Genomic DNA, 18999 nt, shown 5'->3' on the forward strand with positions numbered 1-18999 from the left:
TAGATTTAGGAATCTGGGCTAAGGTTAATACTATTAAAATGTCACTTCTGCCTAAAGATTTGTATGTTATGCAGTCAATCCCTCTGAGTTTTCCAAAGAAATTACTTAAGAACATCCATCGGGTATTCCAGGATTTCCTTTGTAGTGAAACAAAGGCTCCTAGGATTCCGAGGTATATTTTGCAGAGGGATGCTAACGAAGGGGGATTTGGATATCCTAATTTAGGGAAATATTATAGGGGTTTTGTTTTGAAGAAGGCTGCCCAATATGTGAAATCAGAGACTGTGGAGGAGCCAATTTGGCTGACTACAGAGAGAAATGCTTCAATGCTATTCAAGTTGGATAATGTTTTTTCGATGGGGACGCTAGCTAGGGGTTCTAATAAGTTGCCAACTATTAAAGTATCTAAAGACTCAATGACATGGTGGGTGCTTAACTTTAAGGGTAATCTATTTCTGAATCATGTTTCTTCAATTTGGTATAACCCAGCATTGCAAATAAGTAATAGAGTATTGTGTTGGTGAAGTTGGATTTCTAAGGGTTTGTTGACTTTGGGAGATTTGTTGCGAGATGGGGTCTTGAACTCTTTTGAGGAATTTCAATGTGAGTATCATTTGAGTATTCGGGAAAAGAATAGATATAGGGGTCTTGAGCGGCTTCTGACACAAGTATTTGATATGATGAATTCAGAACTGGAAAAAGAACCGGCGGGTTGGACTGTGTTCCACTTATTGCCAAATAATGTGTCCACATATCTGAGACTCATGAGTGAGGATGATCCAGTATTGCGGTCTTGGGATACATTGCACCATAAGTGGGAGTTGGATTTAGGATTTAAAATCAGTGATGGAATCTGGAAGTATATATGGCAGGTTGGTTATAGTAGTAAGATGGATCTCAAGCTGCGTCTTATACATCAGAACATTTTGGGAAGGTTGTACTGGACTCCAGTGAGGATGCATGATTTGGGATTACTTGCAGACGATATTTGTTGGGGATGTGGATGTGAGAAGGGATAATTGATTCACATGTTATGGAATTGTTCGAGAGTGTCGACTTTTTGGACGGAAGTATTAGATAGATTGGATATCACTTTGTCGATTTCCTTTCCAAGGAAACCCTTTCAGGTTCTGTTAATGGCAAAAAGAGGTTGTTGTTTGAAAGCTCGGCGGTATGGGTGTTGGATAAGGTATTGGTAGTGGCAGTGAAACAAATTATGAAAGTGTGGAAATCTAGGAAGAAACGACTGTTGAGGATTGGATTAATGATGTGATTGTGTTATCGGAATTTGAGTTAGTTCAATCCAAAAACATGGGTAAAGAAAAGAATTATTGGTTTTTGTGGAAGTCTTTCAATGAATTGTATGGGAATGTGACACAGGATGAGGGAAATGAGATATGAGAAGTATTTTTTTTTGTTTTTTTTGTCCTTTTTGTCTATGTTTTAGGTTTTTTTTAAATTGTTATTTTTTATTAGATATTTCAATATCATTTGGTTCTTGTTTTTTACCCATTTCTAGGTATTCTGTTATGAGACATCTTTACTGGGAAGGTTTAAAACTGGTTTTGTTGTACTTCTTATGTTATTATCCTTCATTGTTTGGATTTGTTTGAAATTATAAATAAAGTTATTAAAAAAAATAAAAAATATATATTCATTACAATTTGGCAATAACATGGATAAGGAATAGTTAAACGATGATTGCCGAGTTAAAATTTAAGATACTTAATATCAAAATGGCAATCTCAGGAAAGCCACCAAAACAGACAGATTAGCCAATCAACCAAGGCAGTCTTACGTGTTGATCCCAGCCGCCAAGGAGCGCCTGCATTGCAAAATAATCAAACAGCCTGGCCAGCTGGAGCCTGGACCACAAAACAATGCAATGCACAGGAGTCAGGAAGAGGAGGGTGGGGCCTACATTATATGGGGCCCAGAGTGCTATGGGAAGGATCCCCTGGTCTCCGCCACGACTCGCGGTTAGGCCAGCATGGGATCACCACATTGGCCCCGTAGCCCTTTAGCTGACAGCCTTACAAATGTGCATGCCAAAAACACAAGCACTTTTCTTGGTGACCCGCAGCGTTACCATCATCTATCAGGCTGTGAAACTCATAACCTATAAATGCTGGCTGCAAAGATACTCACTGTAAGTTATATGAATGCAGAACCAAGTCCTGCTGGCTCTTCTCCGTGCTCCTGGCATGCACGCATTTTTCGCAAAAGCACAGGAAACTGGCAATCACAGCCGCAGACCAGCCTGATATGGGCTTGGTCCAAGGCCCCAGGCAAAGCCGGGGAGATTACACCTCTGAATTAGTTGCCAATCCCCACAGCGAGCCAACCAAGCTTCTCAGGTGCCACGCCGTAGAGTACACCTGGCCTAAGGGGAGGGGATAGAGCAGAATAGAAGCTTGGGGAGAGAAAGGTTAGTGGTGGGCAGTTGGAGTAGTGGAGCAGTGAGTGGCGAAGAGGTGGAGATGCAAAAGAAGTGGAAGGTGCCAGAGGAGGCACCGGTGTAGAAGGAGTGGAAGGTGCCAGAGGAGGCAGGGGTGTAGAATGAGTGGAAGATGCCAGAGGAGGCAGGGGTGTAGAAGGAGTGGAAGGTCCCAGAGTAGGGAGGGGTGTAGAAGGAGTGGAAGGTGCCAGAGGAGGCAGGGGTGTAGAAGGAGTGGAAGGTGCCAGAGGAGGGAGGGGTGTAGTGGGAGTGTAAGGTGCCATAGGAGGCAGGGGTGTAGTAGGAGTGGAAGGTGCCAGAGGAGGGAGGGGTGTATAAGGAGTGGAAGGTGCCAGAGGAGGCAGGGGTGTAGAAGGAGTGGAAGGTGCCAGAGTAGGCAGTGGTGTAGAAGGTGGTGCATATGAGGAGGGAGTCAAAGGTACAGGAGGAGGGGAGGGTGCAGAAAGAACATGGAGGAATGGTGATGGTGAGAGCAGAAGAGACTGGAGTAGGTGATGACCAAGGAGGAGGAGAGAGAGCATAAAAGGTTGAAGAAGGTGAAGATCAAGGTTGAGGGGGAGAATAGAAGAGGTTGGCGGGGGTGCGTATCAAGAAAGAGTGGAGCGAGCAGAAGGAGCCTTATGGAGTATGGAAGAGAGCAGAGGAGTTTGGTGGCAGCAAAGAAGTGGAAAGAGAGAACGAGAGAGAAAGGAAGGTGTAGAAGTGGCAATGAGTAAGGAACAATGGTTGGAGGAGGGGTGAAGAGACAGGAATAAAGAAGGTGGTGAATGGAGAGTCCCTTGGAGGTGCAGTGACAGTGAAAGGTGGAGAGAAAGGCAACACCAGCCTCTATGCTGTCTGGGAAAGTGGTAGGAGGAACAAGCACAAGGCAGAATGTCAAGGTCAGATGACCATCAGCTCGAGGGCTAGTGACAAGGCACAGCAACAGGTTTCCAGGTACAAGTGAGCATTGGCTCAATGAGGATGGAACTAAGATGAATTTGGATAGTAGGTTCAGGACCGTGAGATAGGGGGGGTGACTCAGAACCCCAATCAACACCTAGAAGCTCCCCTGACCTTCCTCAGGTTAGGGAACATCTACCTACAACAAGCATCAAGCTTAAGCAAGAGTGCTTAAGTCATCTTGGTGAGCCATCCAACCAATGGCCCAAGGGTAGAGGCCTCTCAGGTACCAGGACTTGATTATCTGGAGAAGATCTCTGCCAGATAATGAGTGCCCCCAGGGTGGGCCCAGGCAGAGACTATTTGGAACATAAACATTACTTGGCAGTAGAAAGGAAAGAAGTGATTTGGGAACTTGTCTCAACCTTGGATCCAGCCTCCACACAACAACTAGTAAGCAAAGAAGTCGAAAGAAGAGACCCAAGTAGCCCCAGGGTAGAGTGAAGATTTACAAAGGGTCCTGGAAAGACTTGTGAGAACATGGCAAGTGGGAGAAAGATTATCCAGGAGTGGAATCCTGGCAGATACATTTCTAACAGACAATCCTGACCAGAGACCTATTTGCTTATAAATAATAAGGGATACAGCCAAGTCAAGGAGACACCTATTGTTGAAGGTGATAGTTGACAGGGAGAAGCGTCCCTTTAGTTGTTTTCGTTTGCTTATTATTCTAGCTATAGTAGCAATTCTCTCACTTTTACTCCTGTTGCTAGTTACTGGGGATTCAGATGAAGACGCAAGCTCTTCAAAACAAATTCACTTATGTGGTGGTGACTTCCCAATGCCTTTGAGGCAACATTAGCAATTCTGTTTCATGATGCCCTTTTACAGTACGAGTCCCCCTGCAATGTTTCGTGATCTATGAGGGAGCAAACTGGGTCTATTTCTTTTATTCAGGTTAAAGATTACTTTCTACACTCTCAACCAGTTGCCTGAAGTGACTGATGTCCTGCCCAAGTGGGCATTATTTTCTTGGGGAAGAACTTTTCAAATACCACTATATTAAGAATTATCAATACTAGTTATGCATGTATAATTGTTAGGTGTGTTTTAACTTTAGTGTAAATTGTACATAGGTTTCAACTTCTGTATATAGTAAAGTGCAGCATCTTTTAAGTACAGCATCCTTTTAACAGGCTGCATGCTCCAGGTCATGGCAAGATGTGTATCTAGTTGGTTGTCCAGGCAGCCTGGAATGTGATTGTGGTTGCTTGGGTGATGGCATCCCAGCCCAGAGTTCTATCTTAGGAGATAAAGGACTGAACAATTGGAGCTTCAGGCAGTTGACAGGATGTCTACTGCAGGAGGGCTTCATTATATGTGTAACTTTGATAAAGTGTTCGACACTTACCTGACAGGCTTCTTGTTGACTTAACAACAATGCTGGAACCAATCACATGCATGATCTGTCAGTGTGATCTAATGTCTCAAGGGTGAATGGCTTTGCAATAAGATCTTTCTTATGTGCTATGGTATGCTAGACTAGACGCCCCTTACACCTGTTGATATAGATTCACTTGATCGCCTCCTTAAAAGAAGTCCCCTTCCTTACCTTGGGGAACCACAGTGAGTTGGTAAACTTTGTCAGGTCCCTCCTGAGCTAGTCGATGCTTGGCCCCGAGGAGGTATATTGGGGATCCCCAGAGAACCTCGACTCGGACTCTGGACTAAGGCAGGGGACAGCCGCAGGAAAGATAACCCTTCCTCAACCCTACTAGTGAGAAGGTTAGTCATAGGGCCAGCCACACTTCCTTTGTCCCCACTAACCTTGCCAGGAGCCAGAGTTGGGAACAGGGAACGCTCAGGACCCCCAAAGAAAGCCTTTCTCTTAGGTGCATGCGTCCAGAGAACCAATCCAACTCTTTAGAGTCCTACAACTCCAGAGTAGAAAGGAATGCCTCTCCCATAAAAGAAACATGTTATAGCAGTTGTCAATCTCTGATTAAATAAGAAATAAAATCTCTTCTGTTGAGTGGGTGTCTGGGAAAGACACACAATTGCGTGTACCATGGAGGTCAGTGGTTGCAAAGTTTCACTGGAACAATGCAATTGGGATTCTCATGAAATGTGTAAACAAAGAAAAAACACAGCTTTCTCTCTGCGTCACCATAGTGACAAACGTACACGCTCTCCATGGTGACGGAGAACTGAATATAGCAACCCACCTCCACTGCTTACCAAGGGGTTTCTAGCTAAAGAATCACAGAACTGGGGTGACCCAAACCCAGGCAGGCACTAATACCGGGGCTTACAGAAGAAGGAAAGGAGACTCCAGACCAGCCCACTGCCCATCTAAGGTCCAATATGATGGCTGCCGCCCTATAACCTTAGGCCAGCCGCCTTGCGAACCATCTGACCCTCATCCTAAAACCCAATCACAAGCAAGCACAGTCCTCAGCAGACAAGTGCCCCTAATACCAGGGAGCCCCAGCCGATTGGAGGAGAGACCCTGCTGTATAATGCAGCAAGCCCATTCTGGGAGTGTTGGCTGTTTGAGTAGGGTCTGGGGGAAGGAGTTTGGTGGAGTCTGGTGAGGGAGAGCAATAAAGATAGGGGAGCAGAGAGACAGAGCTATAGTTTGGAGAGAGAGTCCAGAGGAGGTTGGAGTGAGGAAGAAGTGTCATCAGGAGGAGGAGAGCTGTTTGAGAGAGGAGGAGGTTGGAAGGAGACAGAAGTGTCATCAGGAGGAGGAGAGCTGTTTGAGAGAGGAGGAGGTTCGAAGGAGACAGAAGTGTCATCAGGAGGAGGAGAGCTGTTTGAGAGAGGAGGAGGTTGGAAGGAGACAGAAGTGTCATCAGGAGGAGGAGAGCTGTTTGAGAGAGGAGGAGGTTGGAAGGAGACAGAAGTGTCATCAGAAGGAGGAGAGCTGTTTCAGAGAGGAGGAGGTTGGAAGGAGACAGAAGTGTCATCAGGAGGAGGAGAGCTGTTTCAGAGATGAGGAGGTTGGAAGGAGACAGAAGTGTCATCAGGAGGAGGAGAGTTGTTTGAGAGAGGAGGAGGTTGGAAGGAGACAGAAGTGTCATCAGGAGGAGGAGAGCTGTTTGAGAGAGGAGGAGGTTGGAAGGAGACAGAAGTGTCATCAGGAGGAGGAGAGCTGTTTGAGAGAGGAGGAGGTTGGAAGGAGACAGAAGTGTCATCAGGAGGAGGAGAGCTATTTGAGAGAGGAGGAGGTTGGGAAAGGAAAGGGGTCACACCAGGAGGAGAAGTAGTGTGGAAGAGTGGAGGGAGCGGTGAGCCATCAGAAAGAGTCGTAGAGAGCGAGACACAGAAGTTCCAGAGGGGGAGCCTTTCCTACTGGACTAGTGTAGGGGGGGGCAAAGGCATTCCTAAGTGGCAAGACCAGGGACTTTCCAATGGGCCATTTTGATCCACCAGGTCCCTTCCCCACCACCAAAGTGAGAGAGATGTTACTGGAAAAACGTGCTTGGAGGAGTCCTGCAAGCCCACCCAAGTCCAGCAAAACCCAGCAGAGGAGGGCCCAGGCCTATGTACTCACTGGATCAGGGATAGGAAACTCTGCAAAGCTTGCAACCCAACGACAAAGGCAAGGGTTATCACTGACCTATGGGAGTGGAAGGCCTCCATCCCAGGAACTGTTCTATGAGACATTTATGTTACAAATTACATTAGACTTGTTCTGGACTGTAACCTAGAATAAACCCACTTTGGCAATAAGCTAGCCCTGTGTCTGCCTTGTCTCTTTGTGTGTCCCACTCGGCTCCCCTGTCATAGAATGGAAAGGGAATGGACATAGTACTTTTGCAAGGTTACGAGATTGACAGAATGGTGTAAATTGCACCTTTCGGATTGGACTCCATCTTTCAGAGCACTGTGCATAAAATGGCTCTTGCGTGCGGGAAGAGGCTTCTTTTTCATGCCTGTCCAGTCCTAGAATCGTGGGTAAAAAGCCAGTGTTGTAATCAGCTCAAACAGCCTTCCAAGAAAAGGCTGTGTGCATGCCTTCTGCACTGTTAATTAAAACCGACTTATGTGTATGAAGGGCCTAGCAGGGGGCATCTTTCAAGTGGCCGAAAGTTTGCAAACTGCCTGCCCACCATGTACGTTTAACTTGCAGTGTTCACATTTATAAACCCTAGAATTGCCCCCGCCCGCCTCAGTGCTTGCTGGTCTGCAGGTATCACAATGGTGCCCATAAGCCAAATCTGATGGAGGTGCTCTTGATCAGCTTTGAGCAAATAAAGTATTTGCAAACAATTGCTCTCTGTGAACTCTATATTATCTTGTTTTCTCAAACGCTGTTTTCCCAAAAACAAATATAACGTTTACGCCATGGTGGTTGGCGGACTTACCGCCCCATTCCGACCTTGGCGGGGCGGTAAGTCCCCAATCCCCATTTACCCTTCCCCATTCCCATTTTTGCCCCATAGGGCATAATGGGAGTGGGGAAGGCGTTAATTACGGCACCGTAAATTACGGTGCCGTAATTAGCACCAAGGTGCCTTAGCACCATGGAACTTAACGCCTGCAAAAAGCAGGCGTTAAGGTGGGAATCAGGCGTTAAGGGTTAACGGTGGCGTTAACCCTTAACGCCTGAGTTGTAATGAGGGACCTCGTACTCAGGCGGTAAGGGTCGGCGCTGTTTACGCCGCCGTAAAACCCTTACCGCCTGAGTCGTAATGAGGCCCACCTGCAATTAATATCCTGGATCTGGTAGACATACCTACAATAGCACAATCATTTGAGAAAGCTGCGTAACAAAAGTTTTCTTTACCAAATGTATGTAACTACTGTGATCATCACAGCCTGTGGAAAGAATGAAGGTAGAGGCGTGTGGGGGGTGGGAGGTTCGACAGATAATTGGAGTGTAACTATTTTATATACACATATTTATGGGATCCTAATGCATACACCACTCGGGCCTGCCATTTTATTTTGGGTTGGAGTGGGTTCTTTCAGTAGCAATTTACCATGGTTATGTCTGGTCCCCTCACTGGTGAGTGACTGAGGGTGTGGTGCCCCAACTCCTTTTAGCCACCACTGTAAGGGAGACGAAGGTTGTAAGTGAGGGGAGGTCTAACAGAGCCTCCCGCACAGTATGAAGTCTTTCTAACGAAATTCGTATGTAGACATACAAATATACCCGAACTTTTACGACAAAACATAATGAAAATGTATGTGGGGCGCGGTAAAGGGTTAAATCGTGTGGGGAAACGGTTGGAGTGGGTTTTTACGGGTGGGAGACAGGATTTGCCCCCCCAAAGTTCTTTAAAAAAAATAAAAATCGTTATGTTTTTCGTTGTAAAATTTTCTGTATGAGTGCATTCTACATAAAATGTGTCATTATAAAGACATGTAACCCTCGCGCACTCATGGGCGATGTCTCTGAGTACTGTTTTCATGCACTGGGGAATGTATGGCGGCTGCGCAAACCTGGGGCAAATGTCAGTCTGAGGGGAGCTACGATTGAATTCCCCCCCCCCCTCCCCAATTGCTGAAGGAATGTCTAGATCTCTTCCTCGGTAACAGGCGGCAAGGTCAGAATGCTCAACTGACCCGCCGCCTGTGCAGAAGTAGGAAGAGACCGGGCCAGTAATGGGTGGGACACCCTGTGCTAGGTTAAATGCCTTCTCGGAGGAGCTGGCATTCTTTAAATAATAACAGGAGAATAGTGGTACATCTCTTTGCATGTAAGTTCATATACGAGTGTACACATTTCAAGTGGTAGTATAGAGGCTTGAACATACAACTCAAAAAGGGAACAGCTATGGGAGCTGGATTCCAACCTCTCAGCCAGCGCTCTACTTACCTTTTGTAACTTGTTTGGGCAATGACATAAAATGGCTTTACATTAACACACCCTGGGCCTCGTTACGAGCATGGCGGTGTAGTACAAATGCTAGTAAACTGGAGGTAATTCTGTTACCATCACTTTACTGATGTATTACCACATCACCTTGCTAAGAGGTTTGACTGTAAAGTGGAGGAACTACCTCCAGGATTTTCTGGAAGCAGATCCTTCGCTTTATCCCTCAAAACTATTGGGATTACTGTGGCTGAACTAGGGCTCACTGTAATTCTACAAAAATCCTTATGGAGTTCCATGGAATCCAGAAATTGTGAATTACACTACTGTGCCCGCCCTGGTAATCCTGTGGTATTTCCATTGAATGGAGTGGCAGTAACAGGAAATACATGTGTTGGTAATTCTGCAGATGAACAGCCAATTTACCTCCAAAGTCGTAGTGGGGACCACTCCTTGTGTGTTTGAAATGTGTGATAGTGCCTTGCTGTGTATTCGCCACTTTACTGCAACCGCACTTGAAATAGACATTCAGGTGAGAGCTAGGCTAATTCAGGACTCATCCTCCAAGTGGCTCTGGTTATGGATGCCCAGGCCCACTCAGTTAGGGAGGCGCGGGGGAGGGGCGGAAGAGCAGCACCTGGACACCTAGATAAGCACAGTTGCATGACATTAAAGGAAAAGAGAATTGGTCATCAATAGTTGATAAAACAGAAAAGGAACATGATGCATCAAAAGCTGAAATCCCACAAGCACCCTGAACTCAAAGCAAGGCCAGAATAATTCATTTTCTTTTTTTCCTCTGCACCAATATCCTAGTAATCAAGCTTCGGTTTAGCACTAATATGTGTGTTGTGTGTGCACCACCAAAGAAGCCGGACGTTTGGTTATTATGTTTGGCAGTGTGCCAGCCCCTTGTCCGCTTGTGTTCTGAGCATGACACACATCTGAATGCCTAGCCACCCACCGAGCATGACAGCCCAGCTGGCTAATGCAGCTTGCAGTGGGCACCTGGAGACTCACGTCTGAAGATACCATAAGAGAAAAGCTCCCACGTTTGTGGATTCATTCACTGCACTTAGGTCTTGATGTGAAAGGTGCTCAAAGCTCAGGCAGAGGAGCTCAACGTGAGCTGTGACCTTTACTGTAAAAAGCAGCACGAAGTGGCAGTCATTATTCAAGACACCCGTCCCCTTGGATGGCTCAGCAGGTAAGTTACTGGAGTTCATACTGCGTTGGTCATTATCCACTGGCTAATTTTCCCAAAAGTGAAAGTTACATTAAAAAAAGTAGCAGTATATCCATTCAAAAAAAGTAAAAGTATATCTTTTAACAGGAGGAGAATATTGTTTAACAAGATGCCTGATCTTTCAAGATCTATTTGGGGTGAGTGGAGGTGGGAAGGCACAGAAGAAGGCTCTCATACTGTAGCCCACAACTCCCAAAATGAAACTGATGGAGAAATAAAAGCCCAGGACTGGGACGTGTGGCCGTGATTACCCAAGCCCTGATTCACAGTGTGGGGGGATGAGACAGGTGATGGGGGGCCAGCGGAAAGCCACACTCAAGCAACTGAAGCTAGGGGAATGGGTATGGAGGGATGGACCGGGGTGTGATGGGTATGGACATGCTGCAGCTATCAGAAGCAGGCAGGGATGGGGAGGATGCTCGTTGCCACAGCAACAGTACTGAGTTTAACACTGCCTTCCCAGCTGGCATGTGGCAGTAGACTCATACAGTGTTTGTGCTGAATCTAATTACTTAGAGACAGAAGCTCCGATATTATGTCATGACGTAGGGGAATAAAGTCTACTTTCAACTTTTTCTGGTGGACATTTGTTTCAGGGGGTTCTTTTTAATATATTCCCAAGTTTGTGCCTACAGTAGATCTTTACCTCATTAGCTAGTGGCTGGAATTGTTTTTTTAAAAGAGTATTATGTGTAGAGGGGTTTTTGATATTTGTCATAGGAAGGGATTACAGTGCCTTTGACTATGGGTCGTCTTGGTGGAATCCAACTTTATAAATATAAGAATCCAGATTAATGATGACGCTCTGCAACCTCAAACAGTTCCAATATACTACTAATACCCTGCCTAAAACTATGATCATGTTTAAAGTAACAACGGTATAGTAAGTGTCTATACCTGAAAATCTGCTGTGATCGAGCTATATTGTAAATCTTATTAAATGACTGAAATATAAACATTTGATGAGGATCAAACCTAGGCTCATCACAGTGCGCTTCCATGAGTGAGTCTTCTAACCTCGTATCCATCGATGATCTGCCTAGGACATGCACCTGAGCAGATAAGCCATTGAGCAGTGCACTCTTGTAAATTGTGTGCAGACCATGCATGCGCAGGCATGATGACCCCTGTTGAATGGCAGGAAAGCACTTAGTGGCTGTGTGAGATACATCTCATGGGGATTTTAGAGGCAAAATAGTGGTGATATGTGTTAATGAAATGGCCATTCCGGGGGCAAGAAAAAAGCGTTATCTGTCCAATTGTCACCCTAAAGTCGAGCATCTTAATGGCAACCTTTGGCCTGATTACCCTTCAATCTTCTCCACGTCACCGGCTTTCATGTCCAACGCTGGCTGCTTCTTGTCATTTCCACGTTGGACAAAATGGTTGTTGAAACATGGCCTCCACCTGTTACCCCCCTGACATCATATAGGAAGAAAGAGCTGAAGAATTTAACTGGGCCACTTACATAAACAAATGCATACAATAATTAACAATGATTTATAATTTACAGCAAAGTCATATTTCACTCTTGTTAAGTTCCCTCGTCGTTATTTTGAAAACCATGGTATTGCCAACGATGGGTTGCGGCCAATATTACCCAACTAAGCACATTATCTACTGGAAAACCATCCCAGTCTCAATTAGGAGGACACCAACGCTCTTGCAGTTCTGGAATGACCTCAAGACCCTGCTCTTCAGGGAGTAACTATGGAACATCTAAAACCCTCGGGGCCAGCACTGATGATCAGAACCTCCCTGATCCACAGTCAGAACCTGTACCCTTGAGAGCCTGACTACTCTTTTTTTGTAATGTGGTTCTCTGCTGCTCTGCTGCTCCCTAGCTTGGCACACGCCATATACACCCACATACAAATGCATTGTGATCCTGCAAAAAAGTTACTTAATGCTCTCCTAGCGCTGTGGCAATTCCCTTGGCGTTGCATTTACACAGAAGGAGTTACCACTACCACAGCGACAACCAAGCACATTGGGAACCCCTGAAACTAATGCACTTTTCATGTACCCCTTTTAAACCAAATTAATGTTCACTTTTTTAAAAAGACACTGTAAATATGGCTCTGTGTTTAGAACAACCACAATTAGTTTGTGATGAGGGGCCACTCAAGTCCCCCAATCCTTGCCCCTACCCTAACCTCTTCCCATAATACCACTGCACACACACCCACATATATTCAAAAAGAAAAAAAAAGTCAACGTACAAGAGTCGAACTAGCAGACCACAAACTAACTGTGATCATTCTAATCATCACTGTGAAGGTTTAGATATATTGGTTACTTTTTCTATAATCGATAAAGAACAGTGACAATGAGACTGATTCCATGGGCCCATCATGAGTTTTAAACATCTGTGTGCTTGGAGTTCTTGGATTCTTGTGGAAAATGCCACCCGTTGCACTCATTGTAGCCCCCCAGTGGCATTGAGTGTTTTGCCCGGCAATGCTGGCGCCGGGAGGCTGGGCCGATATCGAGGGGAGGTTTATCTTCATACCAGAACTCCAAAAGGCTATTCATCTGATCGAGGTCCGTGACCCCATGCAGGTGATCCTCCTCTTCCTCTTCCGCCACCTTGACGGTCAGATGCCGCGTGCGCATCTCGTTCTGCATACTCTCGAAGAAGTAAAGGATGCACTTGTGCGCAAATTCCCGAGCATGCGCACAGCAGGTTTCGTCAAAGATCTTCTGCTCCAAATCAATATAGTTGCTCCAGTAGCGGGTTTGAAGAAAGGCAGTCTGGTTGAAGCAGGGCTTGATGGATCGGGCAACAAATGCCAAGACAATCAGAAACAGCAGGATGCTCCAGCCAAGAGCCTAGGTGAAGATGGAAATATAAAAGACAGTGTGAACTTAGTGTGCTGGAAAAAAGGGTGGTTTAACTAAATAGATACAATGACCCCCATTCTTAAGTGCATGGTTTACAATTGACCTCAGTGTTGCTACTCTCACCTGAAACGAAGAAGTTAATAGCCTCCATTACACCACCCTTATGCTTCAAAATGCAGATTGCAACAACCTTGCCTCCAAAACAGACCATTTTATTCTACCACAGTCATGCGCCCTACAGTTCGTCTTCAGAACAGTCCACTCGCCAGTCTTGCTCTTTCCTATACAACCACTAGACCCTGAAGAATCTGCCCCCAGAAATGTTCTGGCCAGCCCCTCTCTTCCTCCCCAGTTTCACTCTTTCGTGGGCAGCCTCTTTCCATCCCTACAGTGTATGTCTTCCCCAGCAGCCATGTTCTCCATGATGGCTCTCCCGCCATCCATTTTCTCCTACATTCTATCGCTTTCCACTAACTTGCAACACCGCTGTTGTTGCAGGGGTTGCATCGCATCTGCTTAAGTGAAGAACTGCCTCTTCATCATAGGAATATGCTGGCTGCTCATGCATCCTTTCTCAAGACATGTCGGTTACAGTGCACTATTTATCCATTACTCGGTAAACAGGTAGATCCTCCACTTTACCTCCAAAAATCGGCCGTAGTACCACCCTGTAATTCCGCCGGTGGTAATACCCCCCAAAATTCCCAATGGAGTCCAGGACTCCATAAAATGGGGATTTACACTGGCTAACGCCGCTTGTGATTCCGTGGTAAACCCACAGGGCCAAGGGTCTGTAAGGGTAATACAGTTTGTCGGTATTCCAGCAGATTAACCGCAGGAATACTGCAAAACTCGTAATGAGGCCCAATAACTTGTTCTTTTTGGTGCCCTATATTGATTGCAGACTTCAGGGCGTGTCTGGGGGGGTGACACAGTACACAAACAATATCTTAATCTGCTTGGGAACACTTGTTGCCACAGCATAGGCCACAATTTAAGGGGCTTCCATGTGTTAATATCTCCGCAAAAATATCACCATACAACGATATCGCCATGGAACCTGCGGGGGAAACTCCTGCAACCCCTATATTTTTTTTAAAGGGAGTGGGGGACACCCCCGCAACCCCTGGTCCCATTTACCCCATAAATTATCCCCACTAATAATATTGCCTATGGCCTTACCCCACGACCATATATATGGCGATATTATTGGTGGGGATAATATTACCTGATACCCCTAAGGGGCTTCCCCTTAGAACTTGGAAACCCAGGGGATCGGGCCCTTCTTAAGATGCATGCATCACCAAAGCCATGTGTGGCTCCCGTATTCCTATCAGACCCCGCCCACAGCCTTCCCTAGAAAAAGAGCATTAAGCTTCTGGAGAGTTCCTCGGAATGAGCGGACCTACGGTGACAAGACCCAAAGCACGACACCACTTTTACTAACTGGCTAGGATGTTCAGCTTGACTTTACAGAGCTCAATGTGGGCATAAGGTGCTTTGTGATGGAGTTGGGCATGGGCACGATACTTGTCCTAAGTATTCAAGTGCACTTCACAAAGGGCATTTGTTGTCTTTTCCCTGACTCTGGTAAATAGTAAATATGCAATGGGCTGTTCTGCTTTCTGGAGTGAGGGACTTGCATGGCCTGAGCAATGGGGAGCTTAGATGCCGCCCTGGTACAGCTGGGTGGAGAAGTAGTAGTACGCGCTTTAGTCCAATGTGGGTAGGTGGTGCTGGAGGAAAAGGCATACCGTTCTCAAATAGTGATGGAAATGGATAAAGTATGTGGTGCTGCAATGGACCAGGAAGAAATTGGCGCCACTGACACAAAGTCAGTCTATCAACAAAAGTATACAGTCCAGGGTTCGAAATTGAGGGGAGCTGGGGGCCATTTAGCTCCTCCTTGTAGTTTAAAGGGGCCTGGTTAGCTTGACAGCAAAAGCTATTAGGAGCTACTTTTGGCTCCCCAGGCCACCTGATGCTGAACAAACACACCTATATCCATTTAACTGTGTGCATTTGGGCAATCTAAAAATAAACAATAGGACACATCTATACAACATTTAAAGCGTAAGGTGTGAAAAATAATGGACAAAATAATCAGTTTGCATCTTATGTCAAGTTACATTTGCGGAACGCTATGCTCCTTGTTCACCAGGGTAGCTCCTGATCACTGGTTAATGTTGGATCCCCAGGAGCTGCTTCCAGCTGCAGCTCATCCAAATATAATTGTGATGCTCGCAAGGCTGCTCAGGTGAAGAGTGAATGGCTTTTTTTTGCTGCTGGACCAGGCTCCCCCCTTTGCTAGCCCAGCTTCAGCTGGCACTCCGGCATCATCACATTCTACAATGACATTCCATTCTGCATGGAATGCATGGTCTAGGCTGGGTCAGGGCAAAGCAAGGCAGGACAGGACATAATGCCCAAGCAGTATCTAAGGCTTTCAGAAGTGAGTGGAGACTGCATGTCATGAACGTGCTCAACACTGACCCGATGGGCTGCATTACGGGTTTGGTGGTATTCTGGCTGTAAATCTACCGGACTACCACCAGACATAATTACTGTTACCACAATTTGGTCCTGCAGATTTTCTGTGGGATTGCAAGAGGTGGTAGGTGGCGTAAGCCCCGATGTTTGAGTCCGTAGGACTCCATGGGGATTTCAGTGGAATTACCAACAGCTGTAATTGTGATGAATTTGCCAATTTTTGGCAGTAGTGTGGTGGATTTTCCTCCAGCTTTTTGCTGGAGGAAAATCCTCCGTCTCCCCGCCAAACCTGTAGTACGGCGGTGTGGTAATACAGCAGTTACAGAATTACTGCCACGTTGCCATTGTTTTTCTATCTGCACTGCCATACTTGTAATGAGGCCCAATGTTACCAGACCCCCTTTGACTGCACATATGAAGGAAAAAAAACTTGTAATTCCCACACTGTTGAGTTTGAAATATTAAAATGGAAATCGTTTTGCTTCGACTACTGGATGCATGCATGCTATTCTGCACATGAGCTGGTTCCTTTACTCTGGAATACTGTTTGCTAGTCATATTTTACAAGGGCCAGGTGTTGCCTTGCTCCTTTCAGGCACCCTGTGTAGGCAATGGTCCACCCTCACTTGGTGTCTCTGTCATTCTGGTCTTTCTCAGAATTATCTGCCATACACACAGGGTCATTCACTGGAGTGGGGATCACTATACAAACACCCAGGGAACATGCACGTTCCACCTATGTGTGTAGCTCGAGTCCTCTAATCCCCTCTGCACCCATGACCCCCAAGAGGGGGACGGGTGAAATTCTTGCTTACACCCGGACTCAAGTCATCATCAGGAGCCCCAACCACCTGCTGTTCCTTTCCCCAGTCAATGCACTGCTGGGTTTCAAACTGTTGAGAGAGTGAAACAAATATGTTAAATTATGTTATTAGGATTAACACCACGCTCCGCTGCTATCTGCATGGTCTCCAGGTGCTGCGGCGGATCAGAAAGTGAGGGGGTTGAGTGAGGTTAGTTGGGAAAGAGGGGAACATTAATGATAGCTTTGATGTTGGTGCGTGAAGACCGGAAGTACCCTGAGCGTGGGTCTGTTTCTACCTTTCCTGTGTCAAGGAGAGCCTCATGTGCCCAGGCTGCTAGTATGCACTCGCTGAAAGGTGTGATATGTCAATTGGTTGCAGAGGTGTAATGTTCTGATGTTTGATGTCTGTGATAGGTGTTCAATTGCTGTATGTTTGTCTTATCTGGTGTGCTGTAGCACCTGGAGCGTTCTCAGTGCCAGATGGAATTACCAATAAAGATCTCAGACCCAAATAACAGGACAGACCATTCGCGGGTGCCGGACTTTCATGCCGGTATGGAGGTAGCCTTGCCACTCTAACCGGCAAGGCTACCTCCAAACTCGTAATGAGGCCCAATTTGTATTCGGGCAAGTGTGTTCAGGCAAGCACTCCGTGTGTTCGTGCATCAATGCCATTTTGATCACGATTCTATGAACGAAATGGGACACAGAGCAAGAAACCCACCACTCCACGTGTGTCCCCAATGTGTGCTGGAAATATGCACGCATCTCAGCCCGCATCACATTTTGATGCAGGTGGGGAAGACATTGGCCCTAATTACAATTTTGTCGGTCCGGAAAAAACAGTGGCGGTAAGCTTACTGTCACTATTGTTTCCGCACTGGCAAAGTTCAAGTCTGCGGCCTGGTGCCGTGCCACCCACCAGGTCTGGCCTGAAGGGTGGAATGGCACCCGGCCACAGATGTTCATGGAAGCAACAGCACCGTTATTAACGGTGCCGGTGCTTCCATGGTCCCCATTCCCATTGAGTCCTAAATGGGAATGAGGATTAACAATTGCAGCCGCCTAGCTTACCGGACCGCCGGGGGTTTAATGTAATGGTTATTCGGGCAAGTCAGACAGCGGTAATTCATTACGGGTCCGGCAACTACCTGCCGGTTCTTCCTGCACGGTTTCCGCCGGACTCGTAATGAGGGCCATTGATTAGGGTGACCAGACATCCCGGTTTTGCCAGGACCATCCCAGCTGTCCACCCATCCCGAGGGTTTTTTAAATTGAAAAACTCTGTCCTGGTTTTGGACAAAGGGCTGGTGACCACAATTATAATTGTAATTATTTTCACAACCCTTCCAGAATTTTGAATTTGGAGGATAGGCTTGAACACCCAACCTTTCCAGTACGAGTTACAACACTTACTGACTGTGCCACAGAGACTGTATTATCAATTAGAGCAGAAGCTTGTTTTTAATTCCCATGCCAAGATTCACAGACAAAACTGCACAATTTAGATCATGTATAATTTATGGAAAGGAGAAGTGCTGGTAATAGTGTTGGGTGGTGGTTGTGGTGGTTGTGGGGGCGTGTTGAGGGAGGGGCGGTAATGGATGGGCTGCAATGGGGTAGTCCTTCTTTTATGTTGTTGGACATCCCGGTTTCGCGTTTCTGAAATCTGGTCACCCTAACACTGATCCCTGTAGTTTCTGCCACACGTGTGCATGTTCTAAGGGCAGGTGAAGTCCACTGGGGTCCATGGTCGTGGCAGCAATCACATTCGTATATTATGGCCACCAGCATTGACCATGGCCATTGTTTTTCTATCTGCACTGCCATACTTGTAATGAGGCCCAATGTTACCAGACCCCCTGGTGCGTGAATGCAGGTCCATGATCCTACTAGACTATTCACATGTACCGAATGTTTTCGCCATAACCCGGGACTGTTTGAATTCAACATCTTCTCCGTGTGGATAATCTTCTAAATCAGGCAGTGAGGATCTTGGACACAGACATCTCTGCCGTCTGGATCCATCCTACCGTAATATTTCGATTTATGGTCCTTGCACATAGTCAAATTTTCCCCAAATGTGACTATGTTGAGTTTCCACCTTTTGCAATTAGTTGATGTTCTACTTGTACCTTGTGTTAAAGTTCAGTGGGCCTCATTATGACCCAGGCGGTAAGGGGTTTACGGCGGCGTAAACAGCGCCGACCCTTACCGCCTGATTCCGAGGTCCCTTAGCACCATGGAGGATTTAACACCTGCTTTTAGCAGGTGTTAAAATCCATGGCGCTAAGGGACCTTGTTGTTAATTACGCCACCGTAATTTACGGTGGCGTAATTAACGCCTTCCCCACTCCCATTATGCCCTATGGGGCAAAAATGGGAATGGGGAAGGGTAAATGGGTTAATGGGGACTTACCGCCCCGCCAACCTCGGAATGGGGCGGTAAG

At 46.3% G+C, this 18999-nt stretch overlaps 1 protein-coding gene across 1 annotated transcript in view; it reads right to left on the bottom strand.

The window, feature by feature from the left end:
• Positions 1 to 11891: 11891 nt before the first annotated feature.
• CALHM3 (calcium homeostasis modulator 3) overlaps positions 11892 to 18999 on the bottom strand; it is an 89793-nt gene continuing 82685 nt past the window's right edge. Inside the window, exon 3 of the mRNA XM_069612210.1 lies at positions 11892 to 13242. Coding sequence (XP_069468311.1) covers positions 12772 to 13242 — 471 coding nt within the window. The 3' untranslated portion in view covers positions 11892 to 12771. The remainder of the gene's footprint in view (positions 13243 to 18999) is intronic.

The sequence above is a fragment of the Ambystoma mexicanum genome, chromosome 8 (assembly GCF_040938575.1).
Source record: "Ambystoma mexicanum isolate Mex_15411 chromosome 8, UKY_AmexF1_1, whole genome shotgun sequence".
In the NCBI taxonomy this organism is placed as follows: Eukaryota; Metazoa; Chordata; class Amphibia; order Caudata; family Ambystomatidae; genus Ambystoma; species Ambystoma mexicanum.